Source organism: Spodoptera frugiperda, chromosome 28, assembly GCF_023101765.2.
Source record: "Spodoptera frugiperda isolate SF20-4 chromosome 28, AGI-APGP_CSIRO_Sfru_2.0, whole genome shotgun sequence".
In the NCBI taxonomy this organism is placed as follows: domain Eukaryota; kingdom Metazoa; phylum Arthropoda; class Insecta; order Lepidoptera; family Noctuidae; genus Spodoptera; species Spodoptera frugiperda.
The window spans coordinates 7,134,210-7,152,634 of NC_064239.1; the positions used below are offsets into that span (position 1 = coordinate 7,134,210).

The 18,425-nt window shown below is 42.6% G+C and overlaps 2 protein-coding genes across 6 annotated transcripts in view; one reads left to right on the top strand and one right to left on the bottom strand.

Moving 5' to 3' along the window:
- Positions 1-13,087, bottom strand: part of LOC118265239 (uncharacterized) — a 115,099-nt gene extending 102,012 nt beyond the window's left edge. For 3 of the 5 annotated variants that reach the window (XM_050705869.1, XM_035578040.2, XM_035578039.2), the window contains exon 1: positions 12,829-13,087. In XM_050705869.1, the coding sequence (XP_050561826.1) occupies positions 12,829-12,837 (9 nt within the window). In that variant the 5' untranslated portion in view covers positions 12,838-13,087. The remainder of the gene's footprint in view (positions 1-12,828) is intronic. The other 2 variants (XM_050705870.1, XM_050705868.1) reach the window with 1 other exon arrangement.
- A 1,248-nt stretch (positions 13,088-14,335) lies between these two features.
- On the top strand, positions 14,336-18,422 carry LOC118265237 (palmitoyltransferase ZDHHC23). The gene is made up of 6 exons (XM_035578036.2): positions 14,336-14,742; positions 15,048-15,257; positions 15,352-15,429; positions 16,077-16,253; positions 16,757-16,860; positions 17,127-18,422. Exons 1-6 carry the CDS (start codon positions 14,522-14,524, stop codon positions 17,165-17,167), a joined length of 831 nt encoding a protein of 276 aa, XP_035433929.1. The 5' UTR covers positions 14,336-14,521; the 3' UTR covers positions 17,168-18,422.
- Positions 18,423-18,425: the final 3 nt, after the last annotated feature.

Sequence of the window (18,425 nt, forward strand, 5' to 3'; positions counted from 1 at the left end):
CCAAGGCGGGAGAAGTCATTGGATGATTTTCCACCCTAAAAAAAAAAAAAAAAAAAAAGGTCAGTAGAATATCGTGGAAAAATTACAGTATCTAATTTTAATAAAGCAAAAATAAACTTAACATTCACAAGGGATGGCGAGGGTGTAAACAAATATTACTCCATCTCTCTCGCACACTTATTATAAATAGCGATGACATCACGTTAAATACTACGCAATTATATCGGGCAACCCCTGCTACAGTTCAAGCCAAGGTACCTTTTTTTTTTTTTTTTTTTTTGACCCTGGGAAAAGTACTTTATGTATCGTCCGCCCGTCGGGGGACGGGAGGGATATGTGGGACTCTCCGGTAGAAGCCGGCATACCCACTAAAAAACCCAGGAGCACACCCGCATCGCCAATTAGGGGGTCTGGGAGACCGGCTGAACCTTTACTACCAGAACCCCTCGGCGGAGCCCACCTATGGTGGCAGGCCATTACAAGCCCCTCCCTAGCATGGGGAAGGGGCATCGGGAACGGTCGTGTGCTAACCGCTCCCGTCCCGCGAGAGGTGAGTAGTGCAATGCAGGTGTAGGCGCCCCCGCGCCTAGCACCCGCTACTCACCCCCGGGAGGGAGAAGACGGTGGTGTTATCGTCTTCTCCTACCAGTTCGTCTTCGACGAAGCGCTGGAGCGAGGGCGTCCTCCTCTCGCTCACGTTCCGCCGCCTCCTTCCGCGATATTACGCACTCGCAGAAAGAGGCGACCGCCGCCCATGCCTCCTCACTCCCCAGCATAATGCGAACAATAGAAGGGAGCGAGAGGTCTGCTCCGACCGCCGCAACCAGATCTTGGCGCGGTTCGGACCACGATGGACACTCTTCCACAGTATGCCGCACCGTGTCCGCTATCGCACCGCAGTGGTGGCACGACGGGCTCTCCTCCCGCCCGATGCGGTGCAGGTATGAGCCAAAACAGCCATGGCCTGTCATCACCTGCACCAGGCGGAAGGAGAGGAAACCAAACGGCCGCTCGAGCCAAGCCTGGAGAACTGGCCCGATGGCGTCAAGCGTCCGTCTGCCAAAAGCAGCAGCGGCTAGGTCGTCAGCCCAATGGCCGACGATGGCCTCCTTGGCCTCCTGCCGCACGGCCTCCCTCACCTCATGAGCCGGGCGCTCTCCACGCGCCCTCCGCTCTGCTGTCCAGTCATAGACTCTGGCGAGCACCCACGCCTCCAGCTCCCACGGAGGTGTGCCCGCCAGTGCGCATGCCGCCGCGAAGCCCACTGTGCGGTAGGCCCGCGCCACCCGCTGAGCGATAGCCCTTTGGGGCACACGAAGGGCGGTGGCGTTCTCCCTCCTGTGCAGGGAGTCCGCCCAAATCGGAGCCCCATAAAGGGCCATGCTCCTGAGTATGCCGGCGTATAAACGCCGGCATCGTGCGCTGGGCCCCCCCAGATTTGGCATAAGCCACGAGAGGGCATTCGCGGTCTTTAGGAGTCGCTTGGACAACTCGGCGAAATGCGGGCCGAAGCGCCACCTGCTGTCTAGGATGAGGCCCAGATATTTCATCTGGCCCTCAACTGCGACCCTGGTGCCGTCCACATAGATGTGGGCGCCGGGAGGGGGGCGCTGCCTCGGGCCGTGGAAGAACACGGCCTCGGTTTTGTGCAGCGCCACCGTCAGCCCCAGGCAGCGGATCCTATGCGCAACCAGGGAGCCGCCCGCTGATGCCAGACTGGCCGCTGTTGTGAAGCTCCCGCGGGCTGTGAGGAGAGTGTCATCCGCGTAACATATGACACTCGTCCTATGAAGGAGCGTTCCCCGCAGGAGCCAGTCGAAACCGACATTCCATAGAAGGGGTCCTAACACTGACCCCTGCGGAACGCCGGTCTCTACGGTGTAGCGCCTAACCTCTCCCTCCCTATCCACAAGGAGGATAGCCCTATCCTCCAGGTAGTTGGCCAGCAGATCTCGGAGGTACTGGGGCACTCCGTGAAATCGAAGCGCCTCGAGGATGGTTGAATGGGGAATGGAATTAAACGCGTTGGCTATGTCAAATGATACAGCCAACAGTCCATCCCCTTCCCCTATGGCCTCCTTGACTTCGCCCTTGAGGCGACTTAATGCGTCCACCGTCGACCGCTGAGCCCGAAAGCCGTACTGGGCGTCTGACAGGTCCGGCCCTACGCTCACTAAGTGACGGTTGAGGCGGGCGGCGATGATCCCCTCGAACATTTTACCGACCTCATCGAGCAGAACGATGGGCCGGTATGCCGAGGGGGAGTCCGCCGGGCGTCCGTCTTTGCGCAGCAGGCAAAGTTGCCCCTCCTTCCAGGGTTTCGGAAACCTCCCCGATGCGATACACGCGCTGAAGAGGTCCCGAAACCGCTCCTCCATTTGGGAGGCGGCAATGGCCACCACCCTTGCGGGGACACCGTCAGGGCCGGGGGCAGTTTTCTTTGCCCGTAGACGGACCAACGCCGTGTGGACCTCGGTGTCGGTGACAGATGGAACATGTTCCTCCTCTTCCGCTAGGGGCCTCCCCGAGGGGGTTCATTGCTGGAGGGGTGAAATCGGCGTTCCTGCGCGGGAACAGGGACAGCACCACCTCATCCAGCAATGAAGGCTCAAGGGTCTCGGTCACCGGGGGACCTGAGGGGCGCAGTTTGTTACGCGCCGCCCTGTATGGTCTCCCGAATGGATCGCCGTCTAGTGTCTCCAGCAGCTCGGCTCTCGCTGCGTCTTTGGCGGCGCCGATAGCTGACTTGAGGGCCGCCTTTGCCACCTTGTACGCCTCGTACAGACGGTCCTCGTTGGCTTCGTCTCGGTGCCGCCGGCGACGACTCCGCGTGAACTGGCGCTTTGCGGCCATGCACGCTGCCCGCAGCTGCGCCAGCTCCTCCGACCACCAATACACGGCACGGTTTGGAGGCGGACGACGAGTCCGAGGCATGCTGGAGTTACACACTTCGGTCAGAGACCCTCTGAGTAGTGACGCCGCGGCATCAACGTCCAGGTCAAGGACGGCAGGGGGCGAAAGCCAGTCCTGTAGGAACGCGGCCTCTTTTGCAGCCTCCCGGTCCAAGCGAGTGAGAGCCCAACGCGGAAACGGGGATCGGCCCGACGATGTGGAGTTCCCCGTCGGCTCTGGGTGGAGATTTCGAATCGAATATATCTGTGGTCCGACAGAGTCTCCACCATGTCCACCCGCCAGTTCTCCACACGTGCGGCCAGCACTGGGGAGGCAAAGGTAACGTCCACTATGGACCCACCCTGCCGCCGCACGCATGTTTGAACACTCCCCCTGTTCAAGAGGGAGAGACCAGAGGAGGCTGCCCACGCCTCAAGCGCCCGCCCACGAGCGTCGGTGGCAGAGTTGCCCCACGTCTCGGACTTGGCGTTTAGGTCTCCCAGTACGGAAACCTGTCGCGGCGCCATCCTGCCGACTACGGCCGCAAGTCCCTCGAGGAAATCTTCGAAGGCCTGGAGAGGGCGGTTTGGGGAGAAGTAGACCCCCACAAGGGCCAGGTCCCCCCACACGGCGGCCACGTATCCCGATCCTCTCTCTAGAAGCGAGAGGGGAGGGGAATCTGTGGAAGACCGTGCCGCAATCGCGACTAATCCATCCCTATCGCCCAGCCAACGGTCGGGGATCCGGTAGGGCTCGGCAACTACCGCTACGTCCACCAACCAATCTGCCATGGTCTGCACCAGCAGGTCCTGGGCCGCTCTGCAGTGGTTGGTGTTGGCCTGTAGGATGAGATGATTGCGCCCCATTATTCAATCATCTCATCCCCCGCGTCAGCGATTGCGACTGCGACTGTGGCCTGGGTGTTGGTAGCAGTAGCAGCGGCAGGACGCTTTGGCGCCTGCATTTTACCCTTCTTGGTGGGAGGAGTACACTTCCTCCCAGCCATTACGTGGTTCGCTGGGCGACCACTGGCAGCGCACACAGCACAGTGCGGCGTGGTGGCGTCACAGGAAGCCGCCAAGTGCCCCGACTTGCCGCAACGGTAGCAGGTGTCTGCCCTCTCCGCGCTGGACGGACACATGGGTCGGGTGTGGCCAATGCCGAAGCACTTGAAGCAGCGCAGAGGTTGCTCCTCAAGTGCTCGGACCACAGCTGAGCTGAACCCGATCGGCAGCCGTCCTTTGGTTCTGTTCAGGACGGCCTTGGCTGCGGTGACTGGGCAGTCCACACGGGTTGTGCCCAAGCCGCGGCGGCCAGTCCTGATGGGCCGACCATGCACCGCCTCGACGGAGCAGCCTCCTGCTGCTGCAATAGCCGCAACCACTTCGTTCACGGACACTGAATCATCGAGATCCACAACCTCTAGTGTCGCGGACTTGACTGGTCTGGCGACCTTTGCCACGTCCGCGATACCCTCTCGCAGCTTAGCTGCGAAGAGGTCCGCATTTTGCGAACCCGCGGCCCCGGGGAACTCGAATAATCGAGCGCCGGTTTGGGTACGGCGACACTTGATGGGGCCTATTCCCAATTGGATGGGGTCAGCGAACCCACGAGCCCGCGTCAATACGGACTCGTAGGTTTCGCCCCTTTCAGCAGCCTCTGGAGTGATTGTCACCGTCACCGCCGCCGTCCTGGGAGCCGCTAATTTCACCGCCTTGTGTGAGGGGGTGGCGGGAGCCCTATTTGCTGCAGGAGCAGCCGGGGTGGTTTTCGGGACCGCTTTCTTCCTTTTCCCTCTCTTCACTACCTCCGTCCACGTCTCGGTGGGAGGGGTGGCGGAAGGTACCCCCGCGCCGTCCTGCTGGCTCAGAGGAGCTGCTTGAATAGTTCCCAGCTCAGCTTGTGCATCGGCACATGTGCTGGGCGCAAGTGGAGCTGCCGCCTGGGACTTTTTTCCCTTCCCTTTGCCCTTAGAGGGCTTTGGGGCCTGGGGTTGCCCGCTGGTGGACGGGGCCGCTGCCGGTGCCGGCATCGCAACTGGCGCTCTGTCCGCCGCGAGTGGAGGACGGATGCGCTTTTCCGGCAAGAGCCGATCCTCAATGCCTGCAAGGCAGGCTCTGGTGAAGGCTCTCTCCTCCTGACAGACCTTGCGTATGATGTCCTCAAGGTCTGAGCGGGAGTAGGAAGGGGAGCCCGTTGCCGCTGAGGTTTTGGCGGCAGGAGCCGTGGCTTCAGCCAGCTTTTGTGCAGCTGGCTAACCTCAGCCTGCAGGCGATCCACCCGCGCCTGCAGCTGCCGCGACTCGTCCGTGGCCGTGCGCTGCACCAGCTCCGCAATAATGCCGTGCAAGCTGGCTGCACGGCATTTAAGGGCCTTTTGGAAGGTTCCCTTCAGGTTGGAGGACTTGGAGGCGACCTCCAAAATCTCCTCCTTGTCCTCCAGCGCCATTTGCGCTAGCTCGGCCACTGAGTGGTCTGCGTACAGGACGTTGGAAGCCCCGTAGCCGGCCTTGGACCTTGCGGCGCCGGTTGCGCGCTCCTTGGCGGCGACCTTCTCCTCCAGGTCCTTTTGGACCTCCACCCTCTTGGCTTGCGCCAGAGACGCCCTCAGTTGGCGTTGAGCCTCATCAAGTCCCACGTCGTGGGAACTTGATTTCGCCTTCACCTTTTTATTCCTACCAAGGACTGATTCCGAAGAATCGTAGGATTCTTGCCTTAGGTAGGCCCGCTTTAGGTGCCGACTGGTACTGGCGCCAGCCTCGGTCACGGACTCGCAGTCCGAAGAGTCGTCCGCCCGACAAGACAAACTAGCCGCAGATGGTGCGCGGCTAGTTTCCGACGCAGAAATGTCGTCGGGTTGGCCCTGAAAAGGGCCGTTGGGTTGGCCCTGAGAAGGGCCGTTGGGTTCGCCCTGAGAAGGGCGTTTTGATAGGAAGCGCCCGGAGGCGTCCCGCAATGGCTTCGGCATCGAAATAAAAGTCTCGTTCGTACTCAACCGCGATATAGAAGAACGTACGAATGCACAGCGCTCGTTAGCCGCCGGTCTGCCACTCCGTTACGGTGGTCAGACACGGCGTTGCCCGGGGATCACTACGTGGAAGTCAGCGCTGTGGGGGGATCCCCAAGCCAAGGTACCTACTATTCAAAATGTATATTGTTAAATTTGCATGTTGAGTGTACGAAGCGATATTGTTTGCGATTATTAATTCAAAATTGATCAATAAATGGATTGCCGTCGAAGAATATTCATGGGTATAATGTCGCAACCTTGGCGCAGTGATCCGACGAGAGGGTTGGCTAGCGCTTGCCCTTGAGAAACATTTCAGAATATTTCCAAGATATATGAAAACCTGTTCGTTTACAATGCCATTTGAGATCACAATGCAGACATTGTAATGACTGAACTGAGACAATATGTCATTAAATAAAGATTAGCCGGTAATACGACCCTTTCAGAATGCACTTTGATTAAGTATCTGAATTACATCAACATAATATCAAGAACGTTCTGTTCCCAGAAGCCAATAGTAATATAGGCCATCTATTCATCTACTTCACGTAGTTTTAGCCTAGATGGTATAATAGCTTAAAGCCTTACACTTAGTGTTTATTCGTACATGCAAAGCAGATAGTCACCTATACATCTATGTATACTTTGGTAAAAGCAAGCGATAATATGTTAACAAAATAGAAAGCTATTACATAGTGTGACATCATAACACCTGCCTACAATATGTCAGCAGTTCATTCATTGTATGTACTGTCAAACATGATCACCGCTAAACGCTGGTCATCACTTGTGAACCGTAGTCTTCGTTACATAAATTAGAAATTATTTGGCTTTTAAAATTTCCACAGTTCATGACAAAATCAAACAAAATTAACAAGTCATTCTCATTTCTCAAGTATTTTATGGAATGCGCAATCGATAAGCACGGTTCGAATTTTTAATAAATGATCTCATATTTTAGTAGGTATTTCTTTATGTACTAACCTTGATTATTGGCTACCTGAGGGCTTATAAGAAACCGTTATTATACCAATTATATTTATATATCAAAGTGCAAATGACGCTATTGATTACCACGTCATACTTGTATGATGTCATAGCGATCCTAATATCAAGACAGTACCGTATTTAAAACCTAGGCAATTGTACCTGACCATCAAAAACCTGAATTGCCACTGATGTAATTTGAGATATACTCAGGTTTTCTACGAAAAGAAAAATGAGTATGAATTCGTCAGAAACTTTTTTATGATTTCTTTTGCATATAACAGGAGAAAACTTACACATAAATGTTGTGTACCGTAGCTTATACACTATTAGTATAGGTACATACAAATATTTGAAAGTCCTTAAAATATTTAGCTGCACCTGCATAGACCTTCAAGACAGACTTTCCCCGTTGTTCCTAGCCTACATTTAGCTTTGAAAGTTGTACCTATTCTAAAGTCTGTGCACGCCAAGAAGGAAGTGACTGAATTTTAAATTGTTGCCCATCTGCCAACCATTATTCATGGGTAAAGTAAATTCCTCAGCAACACTTACAACCGGATAGTTTTACCTGCATCGTGTGGCCTAGCTTTGAAGGCGAATTAATCAAGCACATAAGTACCACAAATTGTACCCATACGTACCTATGTTATGAAACACTGCAATATCTTCTTTCCATCTAATATTAATCTCACTATAAAACACTTAAAATAAAACAGTCAAAAGAAGACTTCAAACAGTTGTCTCTCTTAAAATAGTCATATTTTAAATTGTGCATGTTCTTTGTTTGATAACATAAAGTTATCAAGAGAAAACAATCAAAGTTTGTATAAAAATGAACAACTTCACCTATTTTTTTGTATGTCACAAGACTTGACACGGTAAAAGGTTATCGGTTCCTACGTAAGGGTAATAATCTCAAATTCTTCAATTTAAATGTAGGTTATATCGATTTGATATTGAGAACAAATGGTTTAATGGAGTTACTTAGTTCGTCGCCTCGCATTAATCTTGCATGCCTTCGTGTAGACATGTTCTTGCAATAAAACAAGTTTTTTTCCTCATACGGACATAATCCTTGACCATCGGTTCTTGCGATTCAATCTACACCATACATAATATCGAGAGATAATTATATGAAATAGCTTTAACAATTAATATGTTGTAATTTTTACACAAAATTATTAATATATTTTCTGACGAACATGAGAATAGACTGAATTCTAAATAAAGAATGGGAAGATTTATTCATATTAATCTAAAAAGTAAAACTATTTTTCTAACAGAGACAGTCGTGTAATAGTAGCAGATCAACGGAATCCAATCTTATACGTTTTCAATTTATAGGTACTGTTAAGAAAAAATATCAGAGAAATACTAAAGAAAGACAGATTCCAGTTATAATATAATGTGTTGGCGTCTGTGCTAAGAAGATTGAAATAAGGAAACCATCAGTTTGTCTAACAAAGTAAAGACCTATTAATCCTAACTCCGCACAATTTAACCAGGGGCCTTGAACTCAATTTCGTTAAATGAATTCTACTGCACCAGGAACTCTGTTACAACTTCCTTCACATCGAAACACTAATTGTACCTGGCCACATTGTTCTAATATCAAACACTCTTCCGTAATAAAAATATTATTCATGGCAATATAAGTGTACGTATTATTATTGCCTTTATTTATTAATGTATACCTAGTTGTATTGCAAAATCAACATTACAGATATGGAGGTCGTTTTTTGAAGTTCTTAATAGTGTTTTAGGGTCTTTATATCAATTCTTTGTTTATGAGTTGAATGAATGTGTGATTGGAAATTAGTAATCGTCATATGTTGTTAGAGCATACACTACCATGGAGTTTCTACTAAATCTACTATTCAAATAACTGCGTTTTAGTAGGAGCATCTGAATCAACTATAATAATAATACACGATACCAACCGTCATACATTTGCCTCCTCTTTAACACAATACTTTTTCCTCATCTTTTTGGTAAAAGACTATAACATCTCTCGACTTTGTGGCTCGGTCGTGAACACTTAAGTATTTTCCATAAACACAAGGCAAACACATTGGAGTCTACAGCTTGAGTTCGTGGCAAGTCACGACTTCCCATTATCTACAAACACTTCGTTGTAAATATTGTGAATATACCCAGACATTTAAAATATTCAGAAGGCTACCTTGGTATTTAAAATTAAATTTAGATCTTCAAAACCAGTTTTAAAATGTAACTACTGAGTTCAAAGTAATAAAACGAGCATCGATGATACCATTAAATAAAATGCAATCAGGTGTTTGTTTTTAATTAAGCAGGTAGACGTTATAAATATAACAAAATATTAATTTTAATATATTGTGTATATTATAATGTGTAGCTACTGGCTTTTGAATTATAAACTTTCCACTTGGCATTGGAAACATGCATTGATCTAAACATCTAAATTACCATATTAATGAAACAAGATACAGACAACTTTGGTAATAACATACTCTATCATTATAGGAATTGGTTCTATTAATTACTTCAGTTTTATTGCCAACAAGCAGGGTATTGATTACCCAAGTATTTCCGCCCGCAGTATGTTTTTGCCATAGACATAAAAAAAGAAACGAAAGGTCAGTGGCGTCTCGCCAAGGCCTGTGTGATGTTAAGAGATTTAAATTGCTGATACTGCAAGATTAACGTGCTTGAGAAATTCTTTGGTGTTTTATTGCTATTTTAACTCCTCTCAAATGATACATTGCAAACCATCTTAAGACTATAAAATTATGATAATGCGTGGCAAATCCATTTCATAGATTGGATTCTAGATTTAAATTACAGATTTTAATTTCTAAGCAAAATATCTTTAATTGTAACCTTGTAAATTGTTACCCATAATGATTGTGAACACCTCTTCCATACCAATGAAGATTAACAAAAAGTTTTAGTTCTACTATATATTACGACAACTGCGACAACGCCTACGAGTTTGTACTACGACGCCTACGAATATGTACTACGATGACTATGACACTTACGACGACTACGACACCTACGACGACTACGACACCTACGACGACTACGACACCTACAATGAATACGACGACTCGATATCTACAACGCGAAGCCTACAACGACAACTACTACGACGCTTAGGAAGACTACGACGACTACTCGATACTATGACCGCGACGCCTACGATAACCCGATGGCTACGTTGCCTACAACAACTACGACGACTCGATGCTACGACCGCGACGCCCACGATGGCTACGACAACAACTACGAAGCCTACGAAGACTACGACAACGACTACAGTGATAACAACCATTATACTACGAACTCAAATACATACATACAGGCAAGATCGAATATAAAAAACTTACGCTACGGCTACGTACAATATACATTATGTACCAATTTCAGAAAACAATGTTCTCTTAATGATAAAATTCAAAAGAATAGGTATTTAATACAGAACTGGAACAATTAAGTTCAAAAAATGCAAATGTAGGTCATATGAGTACTTTGGAAAGTTAAATTGCACTAATAAAACGTTAAGTAGTCGGCAATGTTTGTACCAGTTGCCTTTTCTATAACGAGGGCATGTACTCTTAGGCATCTTGGTCCTGAGAACTCAAAGAAAGCATGTAGGTATTTACAATTTTTGGAATCTGAAAGTGCAGTAGTCGCTAACACGGCAGCGCTACACTTTCCCTCGTATCACTGTTAACAAAGTTGGTAAAAACGTTAATAAATTATTGACGATTGCCAACATCGCAACGCAACTGCTGAAACGTGCAATCCATAGTTACCGACCCGACGCGATGCCATACGATACGTCTAAAATAATAATATTGTACCGGTTTATAGTCTGGTTCTTGATTATATACATTATTAACCCAAGGTTTTTTGATTGCCTGTGCATTGAATTGTTCAAAAACCAGCTCACAATCCATAATTCATTGGTATTATTGATTGGTCGTACCAAGTATTTCTTTTTTCTATGTTCGTACCCAAAACCATTTCGTGAGTGCAACCAATTTCTAGTATTCGTGGTGCAATGAAAGCAGTTTACAATTTGAAACTTCAGCCACGATAGCTTTCTACGGAACATCGAGAGCGGCCTGAAGCATTTGATAGTCAATAAATGTCTGCAATTGCAGTCGTTACGTTCCACACTTAATGGCAGTGCCTTAAATATTGACCAATATCCATTGACACCACGAATTTCATTCTCTTCCTGTTAGGAAGTAACTTATTATACTACTGAAACTATAAACAGTCCGCAATTATAAGGTAACATTGCACACGGAATCTTTTTTCTAGGCGGAAATCATCGTAACATCCTCCGATTTCAAAGAAATACACATTTAACTCGCAAAATTCAGTCTAAAGCAAATAATTATTGTACAGCTACATGTTTCGAAGGCAGCATCCATCGATTTAGTTGTGGGCAAAAAATCTGACGCTTCACTGTCAACGACCTGTGGTTATACTTTTGCATGACGTAACCTGCGATTAGGGGAGCAAAGCACTGTACGCTGTACGAAGCAGACAGTTGACCCTACTTCTAAATAAAACGATGACAATAGAAGATTGCGCACAACGCAATATTGTTCACTAGGGTACAAAGGTAGCACCTTAAATTGATTAACTGCTTCAATTTGCAAGCAGTTTAATTTAATTAAGATCTTGGCGAATGGAATAACGAAGCTAGGTATGATCTCATTGAATCATAAAAACGCCATAGTAATAGATGTTGAGAATTAAAACATATGGTGGGTACTAGCATCAGCTAGGTATATAGATATATATCATTGAGTGGATTGGTAAAACAAGCGAGGTCTACGATGGAAAAAGTCGTATTCATTCCTACAAAGAACTAGATTTTAGCTACTTTACACAATAAATAATTTCTTTTCATCTATTTTTATCGCAAGGATATTGCAAAAACCTTTTTAATAATAACTGAAGCCATACAAGGAGCTAAGAAAAAAATTGACATGATTACAAGCCATGGCGAAGATGGCGAACAAAACAGGCTCTGAAAAACCGGCTACGACATGAGAACGGTCACCGAATTGGTCCAACTCTGCAGTACTCACAGTTTAAAGAATATCGTGTGTATTTTTTAAAAACTCAAGGTACCTATATTATACTTACTAGTTACTACTAAATCAAGAACTAAGACTGGAAAATGTTCTACCCTTAACAGGTATATACCGTAAATTAAAATAGGTATGTAAGTAGGTAAATAATAAAAACTAGATAATAGATATCATCGCTATCAATTAATGTAATTAAATCAGAGCACGAGTATAGATTGGTAAATATTCACAGCAGATAATTAGATACGACACAAGGAAGACTGAAGCAATGTTCATTAAAGAATTGAATGTGAATGAAAGGAAGCTATCAAATAGATAATATTTACTTTGATATTACAAAAATAAATACAACTAGAAAGTCTAGAAACCTTATAAATATAGATAAACTTCCTTACAGGCAAGTCCTCCGGACATGTATAACGTACCTATCAAACATGTAGACCTCCATATCACTGTGGCTAGTCATAATAATGTAGAACAAACGGGGTTGCGGTTAAAATCTGTTATTTCATCGAGTTATCGAAGACGTTAATATTTTTTCCGATAACTCAATGGTATTCGTGCAGTAAGTAGGTAGGTATGGAAATGGTACAGTAAACTTGGTTGATTAGGAAATAACTATCTCGATGGTGAGCGAATTAAAAACATAAATGAGGGGCATTTGGTCATTATGTGGATTGGAATTCATATTAATGATTGTTAATGATATCCAACGTCAATAAAGGCTACAATATCCCACCAATTTCACTACATGAAACGTCCTTGGCAGTGATTTTTGCAGCTACCCACCCGCACCACCATAGTCCAAGTTCTAACAATGGCTTAATAAGATAAGGCTTACCTTGGACATTTCGTCAACTTTGCAGAGCTATCACTCTTAACACCTTTTTTCACTTCTCCATATTTGGCGTATTTAACGCATCGGGTTTACAATTTGTCGTCGAAACACTGGTTAAGCGCGGAAAAAATCGTGTCGCATTTTCGAGACGCCGTTTCGTGGCGAACACCCGATCAATACTGTCGGTCGGTGTGTCGTTACCGGCGGATAAGGTAAAAAACACAGCGTTGGTTACGCGTGCGCGCGCAATCTGTTGTTGACTGACACGGCGCATGTGTGTCGGATGCCGCGACCCCTGCCTGCCCAACTACCAGGGACATGAGTTTGCAGCAATGCCACATTTCTGACAATTACTATTTCATTGAACTGTAACTTACATAATTATGAAAATCTTAAGCAATTATTACCACTTATAGATTGGTAACGACTGATAATAGACACCTATTATTTAGTGATAAGAATTGCAATACAATATATGCTTGCCGAGGTGTGTGTGTGAATACATATAATTATTATCATCATTAACTGGACCTATAATAGAATATTTGTGATAACAGCAGCACTTTGCCTTAACTAACTGCCATTAGTTCACTTAAAATTTTGGGGATGCTTTAGATAGATAAGATATATATAGGTACTAGGTACCTCTCAACCTTATCCTAATCGTACATTATCTTGCTCATGAGTTAGTAACCTGAAGTTTTAGCTAAAGTCATAACACAGAATCATAAAGTACGCAATACCAAATAAAGTTCAAGTAACTCCTAATAAAAGTAAATTTACAGTTCTACAACTTTCTCCTATATAGATACCAAAGCAGTACTTATTTTTTAGGTTTTCCAAAGGGTAACAACCTAACGTACATACCGCTTCATGTCAAAGGGTCACCATAGCCAAAGTATAAGCAACTTCAAAGGGGTCACAATACGTTACGGGCCATCTAGGAAACATGCTATTTTGAAGGCCCTCCTCTCTAATGTCACCGAACGTGGATGTAGCAAGTGGAAGAAAAGGACCACTAAACACTATAGACAAACGGCAGCAAAATTTCTTCATTACTTCACACCGGTACTGGTACCTATTCTGTGAGGGTAAGGTCCAAGTTTTCAATATGTAATTGTATCCGAATAATAATTGTACATGCTTTTCATTACACTAATACCTATTATAAATGTGAAAGTTTGTTTATTTGAATGTTTGTTCATAAATCATGCTGAAATTACTGGACGGATTTTGATGAGCTATACAGACAGGTTGACAGACAGGTATTAGCTAACTTCAATAATAATCCTATTATGTATCCACATTTTAATCCACGGGAAAGCGCTAGTCATATATGCATTAAATAAAAACATGTAAAAAGCCGGTTCAGCAAAATATAAACATGTTAAAATATGACATTAATTTAAAATAATCTTTTTACGTGCAAAAAGACCAGAAACATGGCATATTTAAAAAAATACGGATGACAGCTGACAGCTGACAGTGACACTAGTGACAGTAAAAGTAACATGTTGATTTTGAACATTGTTGTGGAGTGTTGATTGGAAGCCTGTACTTCGCTACGTCAAATAAATTGTGAAAAATACGATGTAATTAAACGATTACCATTCTAAATTAAAAGCCAATACGAACGATACCGAAACGAGTAATACAATTATTTACGAAATACATTGATATAAAATAAACAGTTACAATGGTGTACACATCAGTAACTAAACTCTGTATTAAAGATCTAATACCAGGATCAACAAAAACAAGCGGTAAAAAGATTGATATAGATGCGATTTTACCATATTTTATTGTACCTGGATTATTGTTAATAGCTACTATATCACGAACAGTCACCATTGCAGTTATGGTAGTGATTGCCATGGGTGCTTTATACGTACAGACCAGACCGCGACAGAAAAACAGGTTAATGCTCGACTTTCTCTTATTAGAATAATATTCGCTTAGAAATTGTGATATCACATTTATGAATTTAACATCTACATGAAGATTATTTGTTATCTTCTGCAAGATTAACTAACACATAAAAATTTGTGATAGCTGTTCAATATGATAAATTGATAACGCGATAATAATGATTCATTGACCTAATTTGAGTCAGAATATGAACTATCTATCTAATAAAAAATATACATTTTAAGAAGTTACTATATGAAAAAAAAAATGGAAATACAAACAAATAAATATGGTACATTTTGGTTTGTTTACAGGTCCTCATTTTTCTTTTCATGGACATTTTCATCTGGAGTTTGTATGTTTCTGATATTTGAGAACGGTATTTTGGGTTTCTTTGAAATAACAATGATAGAAAATTCCGTTTTCCTATTACTTTTGTCTTGCACTTTATATTTTTTCTACAAAATGAAAACAATAGCTGAAAATGAACTGACTGGAAGTGGGACCAAAGGAAAGGAATACAGGTATCAGATTGTATGCTTTCTTTAAAATTTACTTATAGTAGTTAATATAATTATTTTACGGTATTCAAGGACTTATGTTTCTATTTAATTTCAGCCCAGTTTTGACTTCAGATTCGCATTATTGTCAAATATGTCAAATTGAGGTCAATGAAAGATATTTCCATTCAATATGGTAAGTGCAATATTTTAACCATACTGAATAAACTAAGCTGCACTAACCATCACTGTTACTACAAAACATCACACTGTTACAACATTCATTATTCCGTCTTCCATTCTAAACCATAATCACTGTAAAAAAATTAAGAATAAAACAGCTTATGATTCTTTGTCAACTCTAACAACTTGGCTCAATAGTGAGTCATTTTAAGGAAACATCCATATCGCATCCTTAGAATGAAAGGGGCTTAACTCAAAATTTCTGTAACACTTGATTTACTCATAAACTGGCGTTATGAAATATACTCTACAACCAAAGAACTAAGCCATAAATATAGTAAAAATCTATTGTATGTTATGGAATACAGAAGAGATACTAAAATGTATTCAATAATATAATTTTCTGAGAATTTCTGGCTCATTTCCCACAACTTGCAGTTTTTGGATTTGATCACTTTCATTCTAAGGGTGCGATATGGCATATACTGCCATGACAGTGATAGGTAATTTGGTGATCATGGGGCTCTATATTAATTATAGAGTTCATTAATGCAGCCTTCCACAGATACAAGCAAATGATGTTTGGCTGTAAAATCTGACCCATCAAGTGAAAAAAGTTATTCCATTGAAGTAGGTCATTTAAAAATTGTTATTTTGCAGGTGGGACTGCTGTATACTGAGACCTAACTATATTCACTTCCTTGCTGGTCATACATTTGCTTTTGCCACACTCCTGCTTGGAACCAACTTGGGTCTAACAACTGTATGTCAGCCCTTCATACTTTATGCTGCCATTCTCATGCCTCTTGATTGTGAAGATATTTACTATGACTTCAAGTAAGTCCCTTTTTATGCCTGTGGAATATTTCAACATCCTTGTAGATTTTACATACAAATATAATACTAGATAGGTTGAGATAAATGATGGAAAGTATGGCTTTAAGATTGGGATGGCCTGCCTCTTGTCAGAATTAATTTAAAAATAGTAAATAATTTAGTATTTCTAACAAAATTAGTAGCACCAAATTTCCAAAACTATCAGACTTAATGGTACAACCTAGCACCAAACTAATACCATTAGCAATATATTTAAAATATATCAAATAAAAGTAAATTTATACCATAGAAGACCGAAAAACAATTGTACATTCCGGCCAGACAACTCACTGCTGTACTTACCTGTCTTAACTGTTTTAAATCTTTGCGCAAACTTGTTGGGTGCCAAGATGGACCTAAATATTAATAATGCGTGAATAAATTTCTACACATTCTTTTGATTATTAGATTAATAAATCCTGTTAGGAAAGGGATACCTACTAATTTCTGAATGTTTTCTCCAGCATGTCGATATGCTTCGTTGCCTGTATCTATGCATTAGGATATGCATTAGTCATTGCCATGGTTTTAATCCGACAACTGATAGTCTACCTACCAAAATACAGCGGTAAGTACAATCTTTTATTTAATTCTACTCTTACAGATTACTATAATTCAACGCTATTCCTACTTAGGTATACCATAATACTCTTAATAAGCCTGATGCTATAAGCCAGGCACACCTAGACTGTGCTACTGATGAAAATTCTCGATAAACTGAAAAAATTACTAGTAAATTATCGGTTGCGCTTGCGACCATTCAACTCAACTTTATCAGAGAAAACTGGAATGTGAGCCTACATTATTATTACAATTCTGTATGTTTTGTTACAGAACCGCAGTGGAAAAAACTAGTCAATGTGCTCAATGTATAAAGGAAACCATGGACTTTTTAAGCTATACTTATTTTGTATCATTTAGTCATTTAAATGCGCTTTAATTTCAGTTCTATGCGTTCGTTATAAGATTGATTGTGAATTAATTCTGTAAATTGAATTCATTTTTTTGTAGTTATAAAATTAAGACCTTAGACTTTAAACATATTGTTTCCTCAGGAAATCCCAAAGGTGATTTCCTAAATTAAGTTAATATACCTATTAAATAAATAATACAACATAATTATCGTAGGTAACCGATTATTTTATGTTGTAATTATTTCAACGGGTAGATAATATATGTATTTTGTTTATAAATCTTTTTATATATGCAGATACTGCTGTAAGTAGGTACATTTTAATCCAATAATTGTTGGTAAGATTCACTCATTAATTTCCGTTCTGCTCCTAGGTGAACAGGACAGAAATTAGAGTGATAAACATATTGTGTTATTACTTTAACAGTATTTTTTGTATTATTGTACATAATGCCTATATTATATTTTTAAATCCAAATCCTTCACTGTGAGTCAAATATATTCATAATGGCGCAGAATCGTGCTCTAATGTGTCTTGTTTTTGCAAGGAACAGTTGCAATACTTTGCAGGGTTAAAGATTTACTTTGCTGTGACGTTTGAGACTCTGCGTTATTATGAATGGACCCCAAATGGTAATATCATTTCCAAGAGGTGTTACTTTAATGATCACATTGTATTTCGCACAAACATTCCACACATTTTTTCCTACAGATAATCAAAACTATTATTTCTAAGTACATAATTTCTAAACCCCTTAACCGTTTTTAATGAACTTTGGAACTTATACCAGATATCTTTGCCAGAAAGGTTAGTTATGAACATTTTCGAAAAAGTGTACAGAGGGAGCCAATGTTGTTGTTATACAAACTTAAAATTCACGTTTACCTAAATGGTCATTTAAATATATACATATCGATAAAAAACAATTTAGACCTTGATATACCTATTGCGTGTGAGTAAAAAATACTTACCAAGTTTGAAAGTTTCATTAGAATCGGTTGAGTACTTTTCATGACAATGAACTTAAAACTTTGTATGGATATCCAAGTCGCGTAGAGGCTTTTAACCTGCTTAAGTATTTATATTTTTAATAATTAATTATTACAATTCTTAATTGATTGAAACTTCTAATTATAACTAAAAGTTATGTGATTCTCGACTTATAAAGATATGATAAGTAAGTAATTGAAATAAATTCAATTGTTCAACTACAGAATGA

Coding starts and splice junctions, on each gene's coding strand:
- LOC118265237 (XM_035578036.2), top strand. CDS start 14,522: ATGGTGTACACATCAGTAACTAAACTCTGTATTAAAGATCTAATACCA. Junction 16,254..16,756: donor GATATTTACTATGACTTCAA/GTAAGTCCCTTT, acceptor TGTTTTCTCCAG/CATGTCGATATGCTTCGTTG. Junction 16,861..17,126: donor CTACCTACCAAAATACAGCG/GTAAGTACAATC, acceptor GTTTTGTTACAG/AACCGCAGTGGAAAAAACTA.